General features: G+C 36.8%; 1 protein-coding gene across 6 annotated transcripts in view; it reads left to right on the forward strand.

The window, feature by feature from the left end:
- The window catches only part of DIAPH3 (diaphanous related formin 3), a 508,403-nt gene that overhangs the window by 201,873 nt on the left and 279,968 nt on the right, over positions 1-26,562 (forward strand). For all 6 annotated transcript variants that reach the window (XM_086710920.1, XM_025923546.2, XM_086710913.1 and 3 more), the window contains one exon: positions 20,430-20,525. In XM_086710920.1, the coding sequence (XP_086567046.1) occupies positions 20,430-20,525 (96 nt within the window). The remainder of the gene's footprint in view (positions 1-20,429; positions 20,526-26,562) is intronic.

Below are 26,562 nucleotides of genomic sequence, written 5' to 3' on the forward strand. Positions count from 1 at the left end.
TGGGTTAGTGAATGAATACACAGAGAGGAGAAAAAGTGTGAGTAAAGGTAGATAGTGCTGGATGGAAATATGTAGACTTAAGAGCTGAAGAGTAGCAATGGTGGTACTTCATTTTCCATGGGGATTGCAGGAAAGAAATGGGTAATGTCCCTGGAGGAAGAATCTGGAGAGAATTGTGTCCATTTTATGGAGGTCTTTGTAAGTAAAATTCAGGCATTTACATTTAGTTCTGTCTCACATATATATTTATAATTTAAAATATTAAATACAGTAAATTCTGTCACAAACATTGAAATGTATTGAATAGAGATGTAATGTCATATGATCTCTGCTTTAGTATGACAGCTCAGTATTGGGCAGCTCTGTGTTGTAGTAGTTAAAGTCCACAGGCTGGGATACCATCAGGAGACTACTCTAATTACCCAGGGAATTGGTGAAGTCCTGAATCTAGGTTCCTTCCATGAGAGGACAATAAATATGAGACATGTTTGTGAAAGTACAGTCAGCCAGGTTTAGATGACCATTAGCTGGTGGCCTTTGGAAAGAACTGCACAACATTGTCTGATTTAGGGTTAGTAGCATGAATTAAGCTGGTGTTTATAGATTTTAGGCTGAAGATAAATAGCTTTTATTTTTATCGGTTGACTTGAGATACTGTTATGGATCTTCATTATAGATTATATCATAGATTGGCAAAGCTTTTCTGTTTAAGTCTTTGCAATAAATATTTTATTCTCTCTGGGCCATATGGTCTTTGTTATAGCTACTAAATTGCACTGTTAACAGTGCAAAAGCAGCCTCATACTCTATGTAAACTAATGGTCATAGCTGTGTTCCAGTAATATTTTGTTTACAAAAATGGGTGGCAGACCAGATTTGGCCCACGGGGCTATAGTTTGTTGACCCCTGCATTATATTATTGGGGTTTATTTCATATCATTAAATTATAGTAGATCCCTATGTGGATTATGTGATTGCCTTTTATAATGATCACTAGTTGGAAGCAGGACTGGAGATAAGGGTTGTTGTATTTACTTAAGTTTGGCAATTCACCTCCTAGACATTTATAACTAAATGTCAAGTAAGATAGAAAAAGTGTATAGTAGGAACTACTTGAAGTTGGATTGTAAAATCTAGGTTAGGTGGTGGGAGAAATAAAAGTAAAGGGAGTTTCAAAGGGATACTAGTTAGAAGTACAAAGACTAAAGATCTTATGAATGTTAAGAGCAAGCTTCTTGGACATGAGAACAGTGGGAAAATGTGGAATTTTTAAGTGCTATATCTTAAAATAAAGGCCTTTCAGGAATAGGTCTAATTCTGGAGAGTCAAGTAGTTGTGCAGCTGAAATGCTGGAATAAGATCATGGAAATAGAAGCAAGATGATGATGTAGAAATTAACAATAAAAGGCTTCATTTTTGGGATCAGAATGCCAGAATGGAATTCTTTCTCTGACTCTTTTGGAATTTGGATGAATTTGCAATCTTTTTCAGATTAATTTTCTCACCTGGAAAAAGGTTAATAGCTACTCACAGGATCATTAAGAAACCATGTCTACTGAATGCCTAGCATGGTACTTCATAAAGGCAACTATTATTGTTGGTTTGCAGGCTGGCCCCCTGTTCATAGAGGGCGAGGAGAGACTACAGAAAGAGGCAGATCATTGCAGACTGGCAGGTGGCAGGTTTAAAAGGCAAGGGAACTTACTTACAAGGCTTGTTTTGGGCAGTTGCAAGATGAGTAGTTGTCTGCACCTACCCATCAAATCTTAAAGGTTTATATAGAGCCTTTAACTGGGTTCAGACAAATATACATCCAGATGGTTTCAACATCACCCTACTCTCTGAAGGCTATGTTCTTGGAACAGCGCCTACTGTGGGAACGGTAGTCAAAGCATACGTTCCAAGCAGGTAAGTAGTCCTCAGTTGGTTAGGTCAAGCTGGAGGATCAACCAGTGATTGGGTCCTCTTGATAACCATCTCCAACAATTATACTAATTTTATTTGTATTGCTTTATGGCAAAGAAGAGTAGCTGTTAAACTCTTAGGAATGGGGCATATTCTCTAAGTTCCCTTCCATAGCTAGGATTCCTTTTGTAATGATATTTAAGTTTTTTTTCAGTGGTGTTAATTTGTCTGAATTCACATTTTTAAGACTGAGTATTCATTGCCACTTTTTTGAATAATAATGACCTAATGAGATTTAATACAAAACAGTTGTTAGATGTAAAATGTTCCCTTCCCTCCTGGTGGTCTTCAAATTAGATCATAAGTTTAGATTATATCTGGCTATATTACATCAAAATTACTGCTTCCATTCATGAAATGGTACAGTCACTGGGGTCAATGGTTGTCATTGCTTTATATCAAAATAGTGAAGTGTTAAGAGAGTCGGGCAGTGAGCCATGCAGAGTTAAAGTTAGAGGGGATTGCTGGTTTTGCTAATGACATTTTCTTAACTTTTTTTTTTGAAAACTATTGAAGACGAGCATATGACTCTTTATACTAATTGTAATGCATTACTGTACCCCATAATCTATGAGAGTGTTCACCTCTGCACTCTGCCTGTCCAGCTGTTGTCTTGAACAATTATCAGCGAGTTATTATTCCGGTATGAGCTGTGTCATGCTCGAAAGTGGGATAAAAAAAATGTTAATGAGCATGCATGAATGTTGGCTGATGAAGGTTAAGTGGTTGCAGATATGCTCTCTGCTTTCTTCCCAGTGAATGTTCGGATGGAGGCAATGGGTTCTGATGAGGGATTACAAACAAATGGTGTTGATTGACAGTTCTTGATTTAACATTAACATGGTATCTAAAGGCAAATTCTGTGTTTCCGCTGAATAATAGACACAGTGTTGTTGACCTCTGGTGCAGCTCTGTACTTCATCATCAGTTTTATTTTACAATTTTTTTTTTCTTTCTGTTGTACCAGATTTTCAAATTCTCTCATTTTGTGTTACACATTATTTTAAAGTTGTGCCTGTTGATGGTGGTATAGTTTGAAAGGAAACACATGTCTATTATGTACTTATGTTTTTAGAATAATAGCTTTGCAATTTTAAGTATGATTGAATTAAAATATTATACAGAATAGCTATTCAAGCTGACAAGCCTGGTCCAGTTCTCATCAGCAACATGTTCTTTGTCTTGGTGTCTTGTTTGCATGTATTTTTAAATGATGACCCAAGTGCTTTTTCAGCATTTGTTGTTTGTATGCTAATTAAAATCGGCTGCATCTGTATTCATTAGGAATTTTTGGAGTTGATTTTTGTGAACATTGCATTTCCTATGGTATATATTGAACATGAACTTCAAATGCATTTTTTTTGTTGTTGTTGTTGTTGTTAATAAATGACAATGCAATGCGATGCCTTGGTGGGTCACTCAGTTGAAAACCTGACTCTTGATTTTGGCTCATGTCATGATCTCAGGGTGGTGGGATTGAGCCCCATGTCAGGCTCCGTATTGAGTGCAGAGCCTGTTTAAGATTATCTTTCTTCCTCTGTCCCTGTCCCCTGCTCATGTGCTCGCTCGCTGTATCTCAAATTAAAAAAAATAAAAGGGGGGGATGACAATGCAAGGAACAATGTTAAGCAGTCTTGATGAGGCTTTTTTTCCTTATCATTATATCATTTTACCCATTATTAATAATCCAGAGTTCGATGTTCCAACTGGCACTTCTGCTTTGTAAAGTATAAAATGTTATACACATGTTTGTTTTTAACCTATTTTAGCTGAGAGGATAATACAGAGGGATCATAGTGCTTTGCGTCTTATAATGGAAATAGAAAAAGTGGGAGTGTTCATTAGGTAAACACAGAATTGTAAAGTCAGTATGATCTGTAGTGATCATTTATCATTTAATAGATGAAAAATGCAATGGCTAAACAACGACCTAAAACCGTTGCCAGTAGAACCATCATTGGTCGTGTTTGGATATTTTCTATATGTGTCCTATGGAGATGGCACCCTGTAATTCAATGCCTATTTAGGAGATTTTAATCATAAGCTAGGGTGTTCTCTATTTTTTATATAAGCATATTTTTAATATGTGAGGCTTGCTTTGTAAAATTGAATTTATAGGATTTTTTCCTGGTAACACTAATGCATAATAATTATACAAAATACTGATGCATTAACTCTGAATTCTGAAGGAAATAAGACATGGGTATCTACCTGTGCCTCTTGGCACTGGCTCCCACATCTGTTCTGTAGATCGATATTCCTCCGCAGAAGAGGGCCTTCTTATCTCCCAGCCCAGCAGCTTTGTGCTTGCAGACTGTTTCTCCTTGGAGCTGCGTAATCCCTATTGTATTAAGTGCTTAAGACTTAGTGCTCATGTGGCTTTTTTTTTTTTTTTTTCTGTCAGCAAGTGAAATTGGATATACAAATCATACTCCCTCAAGGCTAGCTACTTTGTAATACTCTGCCTACGATTGCGGTTATCTGCCATCAATCAGCCAGCAAAGGCTCTGGTTTTGGTTATTGAATCAGTCATGGCAAATCACGCAGCCCAGTCAACCAGCCAGTCAGCCAAACAACAAACACCGGATGCCCCTCCTTTGAGAGGTCCTATCCTAGCCCCTGGGATGCACTGCTGAGCAAGACAAATAAAATTCTTGCCTTCTGGTAGTGCATTTTCAAATAGAGATGATAGAAAATAAATAAGTAGACAAACAACCACAGTTTTTGTATGTCCCGTGTAAGTGATGAACAAGTTATGGTGATAAGTGCTAGACTGAAGAGGGAGGTCACAGAAGGCCTCTGAGGTCCATATCACATTTAATTGGAGACCTGAAGGAGAATTAGGAATTTGCCAGAGGAATTAAGGCACAAGTTCTACAGGTGTGGGAAACAGTATGTTCAAAATCCCTGAGTTTGGGAAGAATCTAGAATCCTTCAGAAGCTGGAGTGTATCATGTGAGGACCAGAATGACAGGAGATGGGGTTTGAGGCCTGCATTGTTTGGAAAAGCTTCCAGCAAACATTTGAGTGTTTTTGAAGGGTGAATATTGTTTTGGAAAGCAGGAAGGAAAGGAGAAGGCTAATCCTACAGAAGGAATGGTCGCATCAGTGGAAGATTTGGCACACTCTTGTACTGTCTGCTGGCCGTGGGCTAAGACTGTAGAAGGCCTTGCTGGCCTGCCAGATGTGGGGTGGGTGGTGTTACAAGGCCAGGAAGTGGCCTGCTATGATCCTAGAATGACTGATGCTAAGGACAAGTTCTTTCTAGATGCTTTGCCTCTCTCCTTTCTGAAAGGAGGTGTAGAGGACTATAGCCCGCCCCCCCTTTTTTTTCCTAACACACAAAAAAGTTGTTGGAAGCAAGTTAGTGTTAAATGCAGTGGCTTTGACTTAACTATGCATTGACAAATAATAAAGATGTATTTCATTTATTTATTTATTCACTCATTTAAAATAGGCCCCACGCCCAATGTGGCACTTGAACTCACCACCCTGAGATCAAGAGTTGCATGGTTTACTGACTGAGCCAGCCAGGCGCCCCAAATACGTATTTAAATAAACTTTCAAAATCCCATTGCATACAAGGCATGGATGACAGTAGAAATCAAATGTCTCAACTCCCCTCTTTAAATTCCATAATTGCAATTCTGCTTCCCCGTGAGGATCCGTTTGCCTTGTATCTCAGAGATGCCCTATGAGTTCGTGTGTAATGGCAGTCTTGAAATAAACCCTCCTTGTTCTTCAACTGCCTTGTGCCGAATGAGACTGGAAAAGCCAGAAGCTCTTCCCTTTTGGATTTGTAGGTTGTTACCAAGATTTTTTTGTACATTCTCAGAAAACTTATTCAAAACAGTGTTTTACTTCTTTGTGTGTATGTATGTAAATTAATGTATTCACATACAGAAAGTGACTCTTCAGAGAGAGGAAAGAGAAGCATTCTAATCCCGCCTCCTATTCATCTTTCAAGGCCCACACCTAAAACCACCTATTCCATGAAGATTTTCCTGATAAATCTAGCTGGATTTTTTTTTTTTTTTTTTTTTTTTTTGCCTCTTTGAGCTTCCATGTATCTTTTCCCTCGATTGGACTCGTTTCTTTTAGTCATTCAAAAATCTGCTACTTTTTCTTCTGATGGGTTATCTTTCAAAAGATGTCTGACTGCTTTAAAATGTTTCACTTAAAAAAGTGTTTCACTTTCTATAAATGATTATGTTATTGTCTATTTTTCATCTTTGCACATATTATTGCTCTAATTTTAACGTTTATTTATTTTTGGGACAGAGAGAGACAGAGCATGAACGGGGGAGGGGCAGAGAGAGAGGGAGACACAGAATCGGAAACAGGCTCCAGGCTCTGAGCCATCAGCCCAGAGCCCGACGCGGGGCTCGAACTCACGGACCGCGAGATCGTGAAGTCGGACGCTTAACCGACTGCGCCACCCAGGCGCCCCTGTAATTTTAATGGACGTTCTTGAAGGTCCAGCATTATGTTTTACTTTTCTCTGCCTTGGAAATCTCACTGCCTTATGAGCAAGTGAATGAATGAAATGAGTGAATGAACGAATGAAACAGCTTAAAATTGTCTTCGTAGTGACCAAGGAGTCCTTGGGGACACTCTGGTATTGACAACTATTGCAATTCTAGTTGTTTCATTGCTGGACTAGCGTTTTCATTGCTCTGGGTGTCCTTCCAAAAGTGGAGTTTGGTACAGTGAGAATAGAATAGATGAGAATCCAGAATCTGGTTTTAGTCTTGAATCTGTCACTTAGGTAGTAGTTCTTTGGCTTTGGGAAGGGCAGTTTTCCAGGCCTCAGTTACATATCTATAAAATGAGAGTTGATTTTAGTTGTTGGTGTTTACATAAACAGTTAGATATGTATATTTATATTTTATGTGAAGCCTTTTAGAAGGCTACCAATAGTAGCTTTTGTTACCAGTAACTGTTGTTACCAGTAGTTTTCTTTGGAGGAATATTTACAATAACATGTAGTAAGGTAAAGGAAACTTTGGTTTATTATTTGAATTGTTGTACAGTGATTTTTAGCAATTATTTTTCCTAGAAAACATTTCCAGAATCATAGGACAATTTGCAGGACTAGTGTGCTAAGTTTTTGTTGTTGTTGTTGTTGTTGTTAACTACATATTTTACACGTTTAACTGGGAAGTAAAAAGGAGACTTTGCTTTAGCCAAAGTAAATGAATCTCAAAAATTGTAACAAGATATGTGAGTCATTTATTTGATTTTTAAACAGTCACTGCTTAGAAATGACCTTAGCTTTCCAAAGTGAAAGAAATTTTTGTCAAGTATATTACATACACAGGCTTCCATTAATTCAGTAAACTGCTTTCAGAAAGCAGAGTATTCGATAGTTAATTATTCCAAATGGTGCCGGTGATCAAAAGGGACACCCATTTGTAATGAAAGGAATCTGTGTAATGGTTGTCCTGAAGAATGTTTGCTCAAGTGTGAGGGTAGAAGTAATTGATGTAGTGCAAGTTGCATACATCTTCCTCAGGCTTAGAAGGAGCAGCCTGCGAAAAGGTGAGAGAGCATTGTGAGTATACAAGTAACCAAGTAAAGAGGACTAAGGATGGGGATAAGAATTTAAATTTTAAATCGTTGGATGTCAAGTATGATATAACTTCATAGAAATGCATGTTTTAATATGTTCCTTTTTGGGCATTTGTATGTGTTTGTAGTGAGAAAAGTGTTTGCAGTCCTCACTGACTTCTTAGAATTTGGAATGTAATACTTGCTGCTAGTATATTTTTTCCTACTGGAATTGCAGGGAAATTTATATCCAATGTGAATTTCTCTATTATTTGCAAAGTCTAGTGTAATGTAGCATTTACTTCTGAAAATGACACGTACACCGACTCTTCAGCAGTGGCATGTCTCCTGTTGACCTCTTCACAGAGCAAGATAGTCTTGTAGGTAGGCGCGCTTGCTGCCTAAACATGTTGTGCATCACTCTTGCTTTCCAGAACTAGCTGCACATTGGTTGAAGGCCATTCTTCCTTTGGCGGCCCAGACAGGAAGCTGGGCGCAAATACCCTCTGTTCTTAGGTTTCCAAACCCTCTTCTGTCTTCTTTTATCTCAGACCCTTCTCCCACAGCCCTTTTCTATCTGTGGGAGGAAGCAGGGAGCACACCCTCTGTGGTTGGGTCTAAATTCCGATCTTACCTCCTCTGATCTTCTGCAAGTTTCCTTTTGGTCCAAGACCTTCTTTTTGTCTTCCTTGTGTCCGTCCTTACCTTCTGTTCTGCATCTTCCCTTTGCACAGTGGAATCCTGTCCTGTTTTACATAGTTAAAGGAAAATGTTGTGGGCTCGTTTCAACACATTCTCCCTGTAAGTACCCAGCTCTCGAATTGAACCACATAGCTTTCAAGACTATTATCTCAGTGTAGATATTAACAGAAACTTCATTTTACACTCAGTGTTGAGGAATGACCTCTTACTCTGAGCGTTATCTTTCTGCTAGAGGAAGCAAATGCCATTGATCCTGAAATGGCAAGGCTATGGGAAAAATCTCCAGATAGAAAAAAAAAAAAAAAAATTAATCATCAGCATCTCCAATTGTTACCAGGCTGTACTTTCTCTGCAGGGTGGAATGAATCTTAGTCATTCTGCCTTTAATTCCATTCAGTTCTCATGTCGTCACATTTGTAGTTTCTACTGATAGGTCGGATAGGCTCTGAATGACCAGGATCATCAAGTTTCTGGAGTGTAAAAAGCACAAACATGGAAGTCTAGAGTCCTGATGTCCATTTGACAGACTCTTAGCTACTCTCTGCTTTAGTTTTCTTACTGTAAAATAAAATTTTTATTAGGTGATGTTTTACTATTCATTTTAATGGGGGAGAAAGGATTTGAAGTTTTGAGAATTTCAGGTAATCATTTGAAATATGGATTCCATGTTTTTTGGGTAAAAAATAAGTAACATAATAAGAATATTGTTATGATTTATGAAAACATTTTAAAGATTAGGAATTTTGACATGCACCAGAGTCCCCAATTAATGGGTGTTTCTAGATGTCAAAAATGTTCTGTTTAGTATTTCATTTCCAGTTCTGCATTGGCTTATTGGTATATGTCTTTTGAACAGTAAATTTTACTGTCTGACATTTTCATGAAGCATTTAAACCAGAGATAGTTTTTAATTAGTAAGATAGGGTAGTTTACAGTAAGGGATATTTCGTTTCCGGTAAGGATTGTTCTCTACCATGGTGTTAATGCTTCTCTGCTCAAGTGTCAGGTGGCTCAACATAATGTGAAGTAATTGAGTTTAAAGTGAGATTTTCTAATAAGATGTAAGCTACTGCACTCCCATTAATGAAAAGTTTCTTCCCATTCCCTTTCACAGAATGGTTCTCTTAAGTACTTTCTTGTTTTTCATAGCGCATTTGGTTAGTGTGCTAAAGATAAGCAGTTTTTGCGAGGGAGGCTGGAAGATACTGGAAAATGATGGTTTTATAAGAAAAACCTGTAACTTTTAAATATGAACATTAAGAAGGAGGTGGAAATGTTGCTTATCTTAAATTCTTAAAAGTATTTATGGGAGTTTGGGGGATTGTGAAACATCAGGGGATTTCTGAATCCTGTCTTGGTTCAGGCCCTCCTTTTTCCTTGGTAAGATATATGTACAGGGATCCACAACAAAGGAAGATAAAGCACCATTTTATTGTTAACATGGCTTTTGTCTGAATATACCAAAGGCCTAAGGCTGTCTCCTTCACTAGAACTCAGCACGATAGTTTATGTGCCAGCTGCCTATGTGGGGCAAAGACCAAGGAGATGAGAGGATCAGTTTCAGTGCTTGGAAAATGTCAGGCTGTCTTACCTGTGCTGACTCTTCAGTAGGTAAGGAAATAAAAGATGAGAGGGCCGTACTCCATGCTGAACCTTTTAAAGTGGAGGAGCAAGAAGAGGGTGGAAAGAGGAACTAAGATCTTCCTTTCATGTAAAAGACTACCCTTGCTTCCTCACTTGTCATCCCTATTGACAGAAGAGTTGACCTGGGCTGCCATGGTCGCAGAAATTTAAGAGCTGAGCTGCGACATTCAAGGAAATGGAAATGTGATTAGGTTCTCGAAACACAGAATTGCCCAAGAAGTAAACTCCTTGTGCAATTTGGAGAGGTAATTCCGAATGAGATAAGAGAGGAAGGATTCTTCTGTAGCAGCATTGTCTGTGCCGTCAGATAAGCAGTCAAACTAGTGTCCACGTTTGAGGTGTTAGTGTGTGGTGAATGAACACATCCCTGTCCTTCAGCAGCTCTTGGGAAAGACCACATGCATTTTAAACGATCCCAGTTTGATCTGGTTTGAGAATTTGGGGTCACTTAGATTTATGTCTTTTCATTAAAAAAAATTACCTAATCCCTACATTCATTTCTAAATCAAAAAGAGGTCAAACTAACATTATTAAAAAAGCAAGTGGTTGGAGCGCATGGGTGGCTCAGTTGGTTAAGTGTCAGACTTTGGCTCAGGTCATGATCTTGTGGTTCATGAGTTCGAGCCCTGCATCAGGCTCCGTGCTGACAGCTCGAAGCCTGCTGCTTCAGATTCTGTGTCTCCCTCTCTCTCTGCCCCCGCCCCCCACCTTGCACTCTGTCTCTCAAAAATAAATAAACATTAAAAAAAAAAAAAAGTAGTTTGAAATCCAGCCTTGTATTTTTGTTTCTATTTTTTTCATGGTTAATTTACGTAACATAAAATTTTATCAATTAAACCACATTTAAGCCTACAGGCCTGTGGTATTAAGTACACTCATATTTTTGCACAGCCATCACCACCGTCCATCTCCAGAACTTTTTCACCTTTCTTGCTGACACTCTGTACCCATTAAACACCAACTCCCCATTCCTTTCTTGCCCATATAAAGATCATTTTTTTTTAAAAGCATTTCCCTAATCCTAGTGTACATGAACCTCCTACTTCTCCCTTAACCACTTCCCAGTAGTTGAAAGGTACATGTGGGGTATTTGGGTTGCATGTGGGAAAGGTGGTACCTGGAAAAGAGGTCTGAACATGAGCCAAGAAGTTTGTATGACTATGTAGGATCTACATAGTATGAGATCTAGCTTGAAGGGATGATAATCTAGATAAGTATCAAACGCCCAGATTAAAACAAAAACAAAAGTATCCTACGTTCAGGTGGTTGTGGGATAGAAAAGAGCCCAAGCTAGTTGATTCTAGAAAATAGGCTAGTCAAAGAATGGAGTTATAATTAGGTAGACCATTTAGATGCCAGGATGATCTGGAATAGTAGCTGGGAGCATCTTTGATCTCCCAGGACTAAAGATTTAATAACTAAGAAATTGGGGAAATGACTTGAATTTTCAACTGAACTATCAGAGATGGGAACATGAAATCGGAAGGACAGGAGAACTACTTATCAGAAAGACCATATAATAAATGTTGAGTTGAACAAATAACTAGTATTCTACGTCCTCCTCTTTTACACACGTACACATACTCACACACACATTACTTTTTGGCCGGAGATGATGTGCATAACTCCTTTCCTAGGGCAATGCCAATAAGCCCATGAGTGGCAGCAAGTCCGTGGTTCTTATGGCAGGAGAGGGGTAGCAACTGTAGTTTTCTAATACTGAAACAAAATGTTAATTGGAAATAGACATTGACACGCCACATTCTGGTTAGTTTGTTGCAAAAATACAAGATCCTGAGGAATATAGGCATGCTGTCATTGAGTCTAATTAAGATCATTATAAAATTCTGCTTCTTAAGCCTGAAATTCTGTCTCATTACGTTGGAATAATGGTCGTTTTTATGTCTGATCACATTTCTTCTCTCAAGGTGTAGATAATCACTCTGGCCATTTTGATGAAATTCTGTCTTTGTTTTCCTCACCCTCTGATACACCAGGGATGGTCTGCTCACTGTGTAGTATGGCATTCCTTCTTATCTGTTAGTTAATACAATTTATTGTTACCTTTTCTATTCCCAAGTTGCTTAGCACTGTGTGTACAAATACTAATAAGTTGGCTTATTAAGTCTTTCCATTCTACAGCATGCTAGATATCCTGAATTACCTGTGTCCTCATTTGGATTTAATCCTCCTTTTAAATTAGGAATGTACACTAAGTTCTCATTCTTTTTATAATAAGTTTTTTCCCCCTTTGGTACATTCTCTTGTGTATGCATTAGCATGCCATGCATTAACTTTTAGAGTCTTTGCTCTGTAATTTCTTTTAGCAGGGATATATTTTCACATGCTAACATTAGCTGAGGATATATGGGACTAGGTTGCACTGGGAAAAACAGTAGTTAGTAGAAAAATTATATTTTATGAGTACACGTATTATTCTATGACTGAGAAACCACAACATGTAAGAATTCCAAGGGTGCGGGTACTTAGAGTGGGGAGACTTTGAGGATACATAATAAAAAAACCTTTATGATGTTTTTTTTTTTTTTTTTTTAATTTTTTTTTTTTTCAACGTTTATTTATTTTTGGGACAGAGAGAGACAGAGCATGAACGGGGGAGGGGCAGAGAGAGAGGGAGGCACAGAATCAGAAACAGGCTCCAGGCTCCGAGCCATCAGCCCAGAGCCTGACGCGGGGCTCAAACTCAGGGACCGCGAGATTGTGACCTGGCTGAAGTCGGACGCTTAACCGACTGCGCCACCCAGGCGCCCCCTTTATGATATTTTTATGAACTGTGATGAACCAATAAAGATCATGTGACACTAGGCCTCCATGTTTTTTGGGCTGAATTTTTAACTGTTTCCTGATTCCTTTAGTTTCCCCTCTGACACCTTTCGTCCGTTTAATCAAAGCTCATGTCAGTTTGAAATTAAATTATAACAGTTAGCACCAAGATACGCATGACAAATAGACCTGACTGACTGGGTTATTTTTCTCCCCAGCGTACAGCTTATTAAAACATTTTGTTGAATATATGAATTTGAAGGATATTGATATTTTCTTTGGTCTGAGCTCCTATTTTTCTGTTATCTCGGTCTTAGTTATGAGGGAGTGTTTACACACAAGGGGACCTCAAGAACATGATTTTTTTAGTTTGTGGTGCTAATACTTTTGAAATGAGCAAAATCGCTAAGTTCTGTGATTGCAAAAAGGTCCTTAGAGATGCAGCAGTTTTTATAACCTGTCTTGATCGGTTTGTTATTCCATACGGGAATAAAAAGGGAGGAAACATATTTTTTGTTCAACTCTGTTGACTTGGTTTTGAAGTATGTTTCAAGTTTTTTATAGACCGTAATCCCAGGACTTGAATGATTCTTCTGTACATGTAGTAATGGTTAAAAAAAATAAAACATTAAAAAAAATTAGATACAGCTCTAATTGAGGATTTGTGAAATAGTGAAATCCTTCTCCCTGTTTGTGTAAGACTTGAGTTATACAGAAAAGTCCTTCAAGACTATTTGTTTTGTGACATTGGTTACTAAAATAGAATGTCGGATAAAAAGAAATATGCATTTGTTTGCTACACTTTTGATGATTGCTGTAGTTGAAATAATCTATTCCTCAGTATTTTAGTTAGTGCATTAGCCGCTTTTCTTCTTCTTCTTCCTAGCCTGAAATTGCCAAGCACACATCTCTTTGCTAGTAAAATACTCTGATTAGTTATGGCAGTCATATATTAATATTTGAATAGAAAGATAGCCTGTTTCTCTGTTTATTTTCTGTGTAGTTAGGTACATAGTCATTTATTTATGTGCCTAGAAATACTAAAACCGGGTTTGACAGATCAGATATGACTAAAGCTATTTATACTATTATGGTTTTCAATACCAAAGCATTTACTTTGACATTTTGCCAAGGGGGTATTGCCAACTTAAAAAATTATTCATTCCAAGTTTTCACTTTTCTTCTATATATTCCATATCTTCTGCCTTCAAGCTGCCTAAATCTTCTTTGAAATAATATTCTCCTATCACAGATACTAGTAGTGGTAACTCTTAGAAATCTATTTTCCTTTCCCAGCTATTAGATTATCCTCAAATTCTGACACTTGAGGTTTTCAGGTCCAGTCTATTCACAATATATTGCTGGGTAACTGAATCGTATTCGGTTAGCTACCATTTGAAGTAGTGATGAGTGAATTCTTAATTTTTCCCTTTAGGAACTATGTATAATTTTCCATAGTGTTAAATCTTGCTCATTGTACTCAGGAAACCAAGCATTTCTCTTTGCTCCCCAGGTCCATTCACCTTCCCACTTTCTCTCCCAGTGAACATGGACAGCGAGGAAAAATTCTATCCAGTGTCAATGAAAACCTTAGGGAGTTATCTTTCTCTTATGTGCTGGGTTGTAGACTACTTTCCTCATGGGGATTCCCTGCCTCGGAGGCTTCTTAGCCTGTGGTGTGGTGGTCACTGCCATTGTCCGAGAGCTGGCCACCACCTAGCCCTTTGTGTGACCATGGGCAGGTAACTCATAAACTCTGTGCTCAGGTTTCCTCATTAGTAGAATGAGGTAGTTAAACTTCATATTCAAGGACTGTTCTTCCAAAATCTGGACCTTATAAAATCTTGATACTTTTTATTAGCCCATTAGAACCTTGGCAGTTAGAAAGTAAGAAGAAAAACAATTGCAATTAATGCAAATAATCTTGACTTTATAGATGTCTTCTGGCCCCCACCTTTTACCCTATATGAATTCAGACTGTGCTAGGCCTCCGTTGTCATTTCCTAAATACATGATGTATGCGTGCTTTTTTTTCTATAGTTGACTTGATTTTATTGGCTTCTCTGAATGTCACAAAGAATGCATATTTAATCTGGTACATGTCCTTTTATCCTCTCAAGGCTAGTGTAATCTAATGAACAAAGGTAATTTACTGTGAACATCTAACGTATACAATTTACTAGCATTTGTGCTAAATGAATAACAGGAAAAAATTGAAACATGTAGTATTTTACAAACATAGTGACATGAGATACATTCCAGGAAGCACCAATAAAAAAAGAATAAACAATTACTAGTAGCATTCATTGACTTAGAATACTCCATTATGGAACGAGAAGCCTGTGGTGTTGCCTTTTGTGTGGTATTACTTTAGTGGAGACTAGCTGCTTACATACCGATAACTGAATATTCTAGAATTTTTTGCAGTGAGAAAACAATGTATGAGAGAATATGTGAATCTCATTCCTGAAAAAAGATCCCATTTTAATCAATCTGATTAGAACATAATGCAAAATGAACTGGAATAAACTGTATAACCATGTACCATGGAATTAGGATTTTTAATGGAAAATTTAGTATGAAAGCAAAGATCCTGAAAGGAAATTTCTTTATAAAATTTTGCTATTTTTGAAACTTTGAAAATAGAAAAAGAATAAAGAGAAAAATGTAATTAAAAAAACACTTTTTCAGTTCATGGCTCTTGGCAACATAGAAAGTTTTGTCATCTTTGACTTCATTCTGACATAAAACACTCATAAAATGCGGCATATGCTGTGTTAGTGATCAGAACCATTTTTGAACAGTATTAATCTTCTGTTGGAAAAATGCCGCCTTGCACAACCTCTCTAGGAAATAAGATTAAACACAGACCTCTAATGGCAAAAAAGCTAGATCACAAGTACAGATGGCCCTAATAGTTGGACTTTATGTTTCAGAGTTTTGTCTTACACTTGAGAAAATCTAGTGTTTTAGTGAAAGTGTTTTTTAGAATAGCCTTAGAAGAGGAGCTCTACCATTGGATGGGAGGAGCCCAAAAAGTGTTCTCCTATTGGCTCGTGAGCTGTGGTTAGGCACTCTGATTCTTGTCCCTTGCCTCCTTGTCACTGCGGAGGCTGAGAGAGGTGATTATCATCCTATTGCCTTCTCACGGCCCGTCTTAGGGGTCCAGCGTGTCCCCAGGTCTTAGATGAGGGATGTAAGCCACGCTGAGGTTCGGTGGTGGGAGCTGGGGATGCAGGACCTGGTGTCAGATGCCAAGCCCAAGTTCCCCTGTGGGTCTCTGCACTGTGTCGTGGCTTGTGTCTCACAGAAATGACTTGAGCAGAGGTAAATGAAATAGGACCTTGTGTATGAATTTCATTTCCACTAGACATCGTCCTTTGTTCTTATTCCTCTTGAATGCATCTTTATCATTGTTGCCAACATTTAGATCCTGCTTCATCAGGACCTTTGTATAAGCATCTTCACTGCTATCACACTGATTTGAGGCAGTCTATTAGCTGGCTTCATTGTATTTGTTCAACCTTACCTAAAAACTTTTTTTTTTTCGTGGTTAAGATTTTATCCAAATCAATCTATTTGGCTCATGGAGTGATTATCTGATTTCTACTGTTGTTTTTTTAATCCTTTTGTTCTTTTCAGAAAGCTTTACTGCTTCATATCCTTTGGTCTGTATTCTGCTTACTATTTCAGTTGCATCTTTTCCCAATCGTCCTTTGGCTATATAGTAATAGAGAAGAGAGGAGAAAACCATAATGTCATTGCATTATGGGAATGCTGATACGTTAAACTCAGTAAGAGTCTAATTTGTCATTTTTATGGAGAGGCAGAATTAGTTAAAATTATTTCAGCCTCTGATTTGGAGATTGAAGTGGTCAAGCTTACTTGGTTATCTCCCCCTCCCCCACTTTGTTATTTTAATGTGACACCTAACATATTTTGAAACTAGAGGAAGGAATATTGGAGAGGAAGTCTTGTGATCACTGTCTTCAGATCTGCTGCTTGAAGTTACTTGCCCTAAGCATTCTTTTTCTCACTGTGATTATGGCGATAGCTGTAGTATGAGTACTGATGAGAATTATGCGAGGGAGTGTAACAGAAAGTGTTCAGGGCAATGCCTAGTAGATGGTCAGAACATGCTTAAAATTATTAGTTTCTTTAACTTTTTTTCTTTAAATAGGCTAGAAAATTTTTCAGAATGTCAAAGGAAATTGGTGTTGAGAAATGAACTGATTAAAAAAAAATGCTGGATTTTTTTTTTTTTTTTCCTGATGAAGATAAAAAAAAATGTACATTTTCTAAAAAGTAGAGGATTGCCATTTGGTCAGGTTATGGAAAGGAAGTCTACTAACATAATTTTTATTAGCCTTCATCTGAAAATTGTAAACCTTTTGTCTCATTTTGTTAACTACTAGGAGTAAGGTGACAAATGTGTCATTTTTGGTGGTAACTGGAAAAATCTATGACAGCGAGTGGACTAACTGGTAGGACTGTGTCCTGTATCTCCATTCCAGGTTTCTCTTTTCCACCTCTGTACATACAGCCTCCTCTTGGACATGACTGTGTGGATGTACAAGAGCATCTCAAGCACAACGTGTTTAAAACTTGAGTATTTAAACATGTTTTCATTTCTTGATGAATGAAATAAACACCATTATCATCTGCCTGGTTGTCCCGAGTGCCCTTCTCTTTTTCCCTTTTGTGTGCAGGTTCACACATACAAACCTACATCCCACAGGTATTTACTGAATACCTGCTATGTACGTTTCAGACCATACTCTTGGTGCTAAGGATATAATGATGCACAAAGTTGCTACATTTTAAAACACTTTTTTTTTGGAATGAGGGGAAGAAAGACAAATGGTAAATTGATAGTATGCCAAGAGTAAGTGCTTTGGAGGAGAAAAGTAGGTATCATAATGGTGATTGGGAATACTGGGTGGGAGTTGCTATTCCCTATAAGGCAGTAAGGGAAAGCAGGATTCTTTTGCTGCCTTGTGGTGAAGAGATTGCAGTCAGTCAAACCAGGAGGTGGGCGATGAGTTGAAGGCAGTTATGAACCAGGTGAGAAAGGATGGTAGGAAAAGCAGTAGCTGGGGAGATGGTAAGGAGTGCTTATCTCAAGGAACATTTTTGAGTTAGAGTCAACTGGGAAGTAGCAGAAAACAGGATGACTTCAAGCTTTTTTGGGTTCAGCAGTTGCAACAAGAGCATTCCCATTTTTTTGAGATGAGAAGAGAAGGTGTGGAGGGTGTGTGTGTACATGTGATGTTCAAGGTGCCCCTTAGACATCCAAGTAGAGATGTTGAAAGTAGACCCCTGGGTATTCACTCTGGAATTCAGGAGACAGATGTGGGCTGGATTCTCCTTTTGGAAATCATCCCTTCTGTCCATCCCAGTTTCTGCTGCTTCAGGTGAGGGCACCATTTTTTCTCCTTTGGATTTCCGTAACTCCCTCTGTCTTGACCTCCTACCCTCGTACTTTTCCACTCTTTCCATAGCCTGAGTTTTTTTCTAAAATGCAGTTATTTTGATATCTGTCACACACTTAAATCTCAGTGGCTCCTCATTGTCTGGAGGATAAAATCCAGACGTCTTAACCTGGCTTAAAAGGTTTTGCGTGATGTGGTCCCTGCTACTTTCTGGTGTCATTTACTGCTACTCAATATTCTCTGTTCTTATTATTCTCTCTTCTTTCTGTACCCTTCAAGTTCTTGCACCTTTAGATCTCCAAATACTATCCTTCCCTTATCTGATCCTTCCTCCTCCCACCCCAAAATCTTCTCTCCTACCTAACTCCTTTTCTCCTTCAAGCTTTTGATTAGATATTTATTACATGAAGACTGTCCCTGATAAGTATGGGTTATGGGATTCTTCTTTATTTAGCTTTGGTTTCTAATAAAATGTTACATATATATCCATGCATTGTAATTGGCATTTGCTTTGAATTTACTGCTGTTGGTCTTTATTTATTTTTTTAAATATAATTTATTGTCAAATTGGTTTCTATACAGCACCCAGTGCTCATCCCAAAAAGGGCCCGCCTCCATTCCCATCACCTACTTCCCCCTCCCCCCCCCCATCAACCCTTAGTCTATTCCAGGTCCTTAAGAGTCTCTTATGGTTTGCCTCCCTCCCTCTCTGTAACTCTTTTTTTTCCCCCTATTCTGTGAGGTCAGGATGTCTCTATTTTGTCTAACAGTGTATCTGTATTGCCTAGCACAACCCCTATTAATTGGTGCTTAATATTCATTTGAATGAAAGTATAAGCGAAGTTACTGATGATAAGCATGTATGCAAAATTTAGTAGTTTTTATATACTCAGCCATAACTAGTTATAAACTATAGTGGGGAAAGGTAGAATTAACCACTCCCTCCACTTCCCATCCCCATACTTAAGAGTATAATTTGGATTTACTTAGGACACCTAATAGTAACAGTGAGTATATAGGTTGCCTAGGAAGATCACTGTGGTAAGTTGAATAATTATAAACACATGTCATGTTGATGACTAGGAATTTTGAAAAATTGTCAACATATCAAATCTCCTTGAATCTATTTATAAATGCCTTGCAAGTCAAATGCAATTCAAATGGATTTTATTTATGGCACTTTTGAATTACTCTAAAGTTCATGTAGAAAAATAAATGAAGGAGAAAAGGAAAGAAAATGTAGAAAGGGAAAAATGATTTGAACATTTTATTAAAAAAGATATATCATGCAGTGCTTAAGACAGAATGATAGTTGACCAGGAGTAGTACTTAGAGCAGTGGAACAGAATGAGAAACCCAGAAAAACAAATGTGGGATAAAAGTGTAATATAAAATTGGTTGAAAAAGATGATTATTAATAAAATGATAGAGATAATTAATATTTAGAAAAAATATAAAATTTGATCCCTCAAACTATGTAACAAAACATATAATAGGCTTTTTTGATAGAAAAATAACATGATGTGCCCTCTTATATGTTTGAAGATTCTTTTAGAAGCTATTTCCCCAGTATTAGTGATTTATTTGTACATGTCTAACAAACACTGCTCCATTATTCTTTGTTATCAAGATCCTAATTTTGTATGATTGGCCTTGACCGGAAGAGCGATCCATGAACACAAAGGAGAAGGAGGACGATAGGATGTTACAGATCTTAATTTTGACTATCCTATACCTTGCTGTGAGGACAGGTCATAGATTCATGTTTAGCATGATGCTTATTCTGTTATTCTTTTACTAAGGAGAGGGAGGCTAGATGCATTTATTGATTTTAAAACACTCAGATAATGTAAGCTAAGTATCAAATTTTGACTGTTTTTATAGATATGGAAAACAAATAATAAACCATCTACTCTTCTGGTTTAGTATGAGCTATATTTTTAAATAAGCATGGTATATCAGACATAAAATAGCTGTGTGTGTTTGCTTAGCACTCTTTGAGCTAACTTCTTAACTTACCCTAAGTGTAAGTCTGTTTATTTCTTTAATTCTGTCCTGTATACTATTCATATGAGCTAAGTGTTCTCATTGTTATGCCCAATGGTATTGGTTAAAATAATGCAATCAGTTTTATTTTTAGTTTTTCTGTTAGACCTTCACGTATTTACTCTTAGTTTTTCTAGCAGAAGAACCACCAGTGCCTATCTGAAACAGGCCTTGGGATGTCTATTATTTTTATATCCATGTTCTTTAAAAGATTTGTATCTTTTTTGTATTCTTTGATAATAGTTCACAAACTGTCCTTTTGCTGCTGAATGCCTTACTGACATGGATCTATCCTTGCTTTTACAGAGAGAAGAGAAGAGGAAGATTTGGAAGAGAAGAAAGCTATTAAGAAAAAAATTAAAGAGCTTAAATTTTTAGATTCTAAAATTGCCCAGAACCTTTGTACGTATCAAACTTCAATACTATTACATTAGCAAAACACTGGAGGTGGTTCCTTTAAATTATTTCTTTATGACTTGTTTTTCATTTTATGTTATTTTAATATTTTATTATTTGCATAATAACTTCAAAGATAATTCATTTAAGCAAATGATGGGTTAAATTTTTCAAATTATAATGTACTTTAGGAAAAAAGCTAAGGAAAGGATTTAGAATGAAAGTATATGTTATATAGCTGAAAAAAAAAGGCTATCCTTTGTCTAAGCATATAAATAACAAGGAATTTGGGTGACAACATCGTATTTTAAAAAATAGTAGTGGATTATTTCTTTTATACCTCTGAATCTCTATTATTTTTGATACTTGATCACACACAAAAGAGGTTGGAATATTAATGGAAATTAGGATGATGAGAAAAATGAATTCCATTATCCCATCTGAGCAGTTCAAAGCCTTTCCTCAAAAGTAATGACTGGAAATATTTTAGATTTAATTACTGTTACAGGAGCTAAATACTTAGCATTGAATTGTCTTTCTGACTGAATTACTATGGGAGAAGAGGGCAAAGAATTTTGCTTCTAACTCATTTCTAACTGCAACTTAAATGCATCAAAGATAGTTTGCTTGGAACTGAGATAATAGGATATGTATGTTATTTTCTGATGTTATGAGAGGGATGCAATGTGGAGAATCTAGAGGCATGAAAAGTTAACGTGGCTTTTAGTCTTCCTTTCAATTATTACATGCCTCAAGAGAGCTTTTAGCAAGTATTGGAACAAAAATTCTTTGGTGAGAGGATAAAGATCCATGCTATTGATTAAAGAGGGAATTATGTTAGAGGCAGTAAGCGTGAAAGACAGAGTTGACATTCCTTTTGTGAAAGTTTTGCGATCTCCTTTCTTTCCTGCTTACTCTGACAGAGGGCCACCCCTTTTCTGCAGTGTAGGTATGCCAAGATCCACATGGATAGTGTGTAGACATTAATGCTATTGGCCAAGATATTGCTCTCTGTTTCTGGGGCACAAGTTGATACCTTTGAAGTTACATGTCATCATGTGACTTGCTTGGGCCAATGATAGTATAAGCGGAGATGAGATAGCTTTTGTGTGGGAGCATTTGTTGGTGGTGTGAGAAACTCCAGTGCCCTTTCCCCTGCACCCAGTATGGCAGTCAAAATGGTGTCTATCACCCTGATGAGAAGATCACAAGTATCAGGGCTCTGTCTTTCTGATGTGTAATGGACATGTAGTCTGAATTAGAGATAATTTACATGTATGTGTATGTGTGTGAATGATTAGACTACTGAGATTTGGGGGACTGTTACATGATACAGGCATTTCAGGGAATTTTCCCCCTTAAAGGAACATTGTCTGGCTTCAAAGCATTATTAACTTAGATAATGACAAAAAAAATTATATTCTCTGTGATGTGAAAAACATAGATTTTCTTGAAAAGTGTCTATGACCCACATTACAAATTCCTAGTCTAGACTCTAAACAGCCTTGTTAGGGGTCCTGGAGAAGTACCAATGCAAATGGATTTTTTTTTTTTTTTTTTTTTTTTTTTTTTTAATTTTAAGGGAAAGAGAGAGAGGGAGTGAGCAGAGGAGGGTCAGAGAGAGAGGGGGAGTGAGCGAATCCCAAGCAGGCTCCGCACAGTGTGGAGCCAGATGCGGTGATTGACCTTAGGAACTGTGAGGTCGTGACCTGAGCTGTAATCAAGTTGGACACTTAACCGACTGTACCATCCAGTTGCCCCTTACATAGAATTCTTTTTAGATGAGTCAGTCATAATAAGTTAGCTTAAATATCTATCTCAAAGTTGAATAATTGACTTTAGTATTATTTATATATGACAGAACATGTGCTAAATGGGATTTCAAATTTAATTGCATTGGTTAATAATTATTGATTACCTTCCTGTGTTCTAAATTTGGCCCTTTAATCTTAACTACAACCCTATCACATAGGTAGTAGCATTGATGTTGCAGATGGGTATAACCGTTCAGTGACTTGAATAAGGTTGCCTGTTTTGAAAATAATAGGTATAGCATACACTATTCCTGTTTAGAGATAACAGAATCACATTTTCATGGAGAAGGATATTGTTTGTCTTTTTTGCTTTAGCTGAATATATGGAATATATATATTCTTTTAATTATTAAACACATTTTAAAGTATAATATTGAAAAGTCCAGAATTTATGCCATTCATATTATGATGTAATCCATTCCTGGATTATTCTTGCCCTCTCTGATTGTAGCAAGTGTTATGATTTAAGCTTTAAGAAGCTTTAGCAACCTATAATCTTGACCATAATTATAATCTGATTCACAGCTGTTTTTTGTCTTTGAAATTCAGTCTTTTGAGATACTGAGTTGTGGGAAGAGTCTTGTGATAGGACAAGACAGAGTCTTGCCACTTAGAAATCTGCAATACATTCTCTTAGATTTCTCTTAACTGAAATATTTGATAGAATTTTGAGGAAAGGATGTAAAATCTACCCTTATTTACCTATTTATTCAAAAGTATGTTAGGTTCCCTATGTTTGAGTTCATAAAGGTTTTGGCAGAGACCCTGTGCTGAGCACAAAAGAATTCCAGGCACTCGAGGATCAAGAGAGCCCTCAGGAGTTTTACAAGGTTCATATGCTTTACCAGATTTTTGGAATATTAGAGCTCTAAAGGGAGGAACCCTGGAATCTATGAATTAATGTAAAGATTTAAATATTTATAAGTTCCCTTGAAGAAAACATGTGTGACTGGTTCCAAAATCTGCACACTTTACATTTCTTCACTGAACTCAAAGCTTCAGTGGGACCTATATAGTCACATTTTGAAGGATAAGATGCGTGTTAGTAAAAATATTCACTTTAACGGGTCTTTTGGAGGCTTTAAATGAGTATCTCCTATCCTCAGTAACTTCTAATTTGTTTTTTAAGGATCTATGCTTGTCTTCTGAATTGTGTGTTATGCATTAGGCCATTTTCAACTTTTCTGTCATTTTTTTCCCCCTTAGAGCACATGTTTGGCAGAAATCTTATTCATAAACTATAAAAAAAATTGTTCAGTCTTTATAGATATAGGTGTTTAATGTACATGTTATTTTAACTGTAGAATATTAATACTGGAAGGCAGAGAATGAATTATCAATATAGATGAAAGTAAAGGAATAAATGATGTCCATCCACACAGTAAACCCTTCTGTTAACATTTTTATCTTTTTATATAGTTGTTACTATATTAGTTACGCATGTTGTGTTATTTATATTTACTTCTGTTATTGTTGTACTTACATAAATGTGCAAGTGAGATCATAGTAGGTTTTTATCTGCAGTTTTGTTGTTTTTTTTATCTCCACAACCACCTTCACTTCTGACACCAGTTAAGTTAGGGGGTCCCCAAGACCAATCTTAAGTATGATGGTTTATTGGAAGGACTCACAGAAATGACTGAAAACTCTTTGATTTATGATTAAACAGTACAGATTAAAATCAGCCAAGGAAAGAGGCACATGGGGAGGTGTCCAGGAGAGTTTGGAGCGCGAAATTTTCACCCATGGACATCTCTAGCTTCTCCCAGCAATGATGTGTAATAATAGTCACAGGTTATTGCCAACCAGGGAGGCTCACTTAAGCCTTGGTGTCCAATGTTTTTACTGGTTCTTGGTTTTGGGTGAACCTGACCCAAAACTGCGTGACTGACCTTAGTTTTCAGACCCTCGGGAGGACAGGTTAATACTGTGTGACTCAAAATCCCCACCATAACTGAGATTATTAGCATAGACTGGCTAGTGTGACCCAGTGTCCCCAGTAAACATAGAAACTCTTATCAGGCAGGACATTCCCAGGGCTTTTGAGAGTAGCTCCCAGGAGCCAGACCTCACTTGATTAAGCTTCATCTGTTACCACAGTATGCCACCCTTTTTCCCCATGCATTTTGTTTCCATATTATTCGTTTAAAATTATTTTCATTGTTTTTGTTGTGACCTATTATCAGAGAATATAGGAAATGCATGTTACATTTAATGATATAAATCAAACACCTACAGCTAAAGAAATAGAACATGACTCATACTTTAAAGACTTACATATGACCTTTTCCAATTTTATATCCCTTCCTATGAGAAGTTACCATTCTCTTAAATCTTGGTTTAAATATTTCCTTCCTTTTATTTATAGTTTTACCAACCATGTGCATATTCCTAAATAAGCTGTTTAGTTTTTAACTGACTGACTTTTATATAAACAACATCATATCATATTAATGCATCTGGCTGTAGTATATTCATTTTTATTGCCATTTTTAACACATTCTTTGACTGTTACACTTTATTCATTTAACCCTTGATTGACTTCTGCGTTGTTTCTCATTTTTGGTGGTACTAAGGCAAGGTGTGGCAAACTATGGCCTTCAGGCTAAATCTTGCCCATTGTCTGTTTGTTAAGACACAGTCTAGCAGAGCTTAGCCAGGACATTTGTTTACATAATGTCTGTGGGTGCTTCTGTGCTCCAATAGCACAGTTGAGTAGTTGTGACAGAGCCTGAATAGCTTAGAAAACCTAAAATAATGGCTATGTGACTCTCAGCAGAAAAAGTTAGGTGACTCCGCCTCTAAGTAGATATCTGGGCAGTGTTTGTACCAATTTATTCTTCCACCATCAGCGCCTGAATTTTCCTACTTCCTAACCTTACCAATGCCTCGTGTTTTGCAAGGTTCTAGAGTGGCTTAAAAAAAATACATCATATTTGGGATTTGTTGGGCCTTCGTGTTGTTGATGATTTGTGTCTCTTTATAATTCTGGAATATTCTGACCTTTTCTCTTCAAATAAGATTTCTTTCAACTCTGTTCTTTTTTGTGATTTCCCTTTGTAAATCCAAGTAGACATTTTTAAGGTATCTTTACTTATCTTCTGTATCTCTTAACCAACTATTTTTCCATCTCTTTAAATTTGTGTTTTGGATTGCTTTTTTGCCTGTGGTCTTTCATGTCCTCAATTTTCTCTTTATATTATATCTAATCCATACATTGAGTTTTCGATGTCATTAGTGTATGTGTGTATATATATTTTTTACTTTCAAAAAGTAAAAAATCCTCCAAATCTTGTTTCTTTTTAGTAATCTTTTTCTTTTTCCCTTGGCCATTATTTCAATCTTTCCTTGAATATTTTTTTCTCCCAGGATTTCTGTTTTCCTTCCTTTAAGGATAGCTCAGAAATGGATTTAAGATTTAAATACATGCACACACTTATGTATATTTTTTAGATATTTCGAGGGTTTCTTTTTTATTCTTGAGTTATAGCTGACACACAATGTTACATTAGTTCCAGTTGTACAGCATAATGATTGGACAGCACTATACCTAATGCTATGTTAAGGATATTTCTTGATTGAGATCCAAAATATCCTTTTTTGGGAGGAGGAAGTAGATAATTCCAGAGCATCTCTCCACTTTGTCTTAGTGGCTGAAATATGTAAAAGTATAATTTTTCTTTCTCTCCATGATTGTGTTATGCCTCAGAGTAATTTTATCCTTTGATCTTTGTATTAAATGTTATAATCTTTTCTATATCTTCTTGTTGTATCCATAGACTAGGTTTCTTGAGTAGAATTTATTGCTTCTCAAAGGGAATTAATAATTTCAAAGATTCTGATTAATCTTACTAATCCTACAGAATTTGCAATTCAGGTGTATTTTAACACTTTGTCTTCTCAGTTTGCTTACTCCTAAGGTTTAACACATTATTACATATTATTAGTTTTGTTTTTTTCTCTTATTCTTTTAATTAAAGTTACATATATTTTTTAAGATTATATTTTTTGAGAGAGACAGATAGCATGAACGGGGAGGGTCAGAGACATCTCATGAACCTTGAGATCATGACCTGAGCAAAGATCAAGACTCAGATGTTTAATCTGAGCCACCCAGGTACCCATAAGGTTACATACATTTTGCTCATTTTCCTTTTTAGAGCTCAGGGTATTCTAAATGAAAAAAAAAAAAAAAATTGCTTTGCTTTTTGAGGCAGATTTATCCCCTC

This window comes from Puma concolor, chromosome A1, assembly GCF_028749965.1.
Source record: "Puma concolor isolate L17-30 chromosome A1, mPumCon1.1.hap2, whole genome shotgun sequence".
NCBI classification, from domain to species: Eukaryota; Metazoa; Chordata; class Mammalia; order Carnivora; family Felidae; genus Puma; species Puma concolor.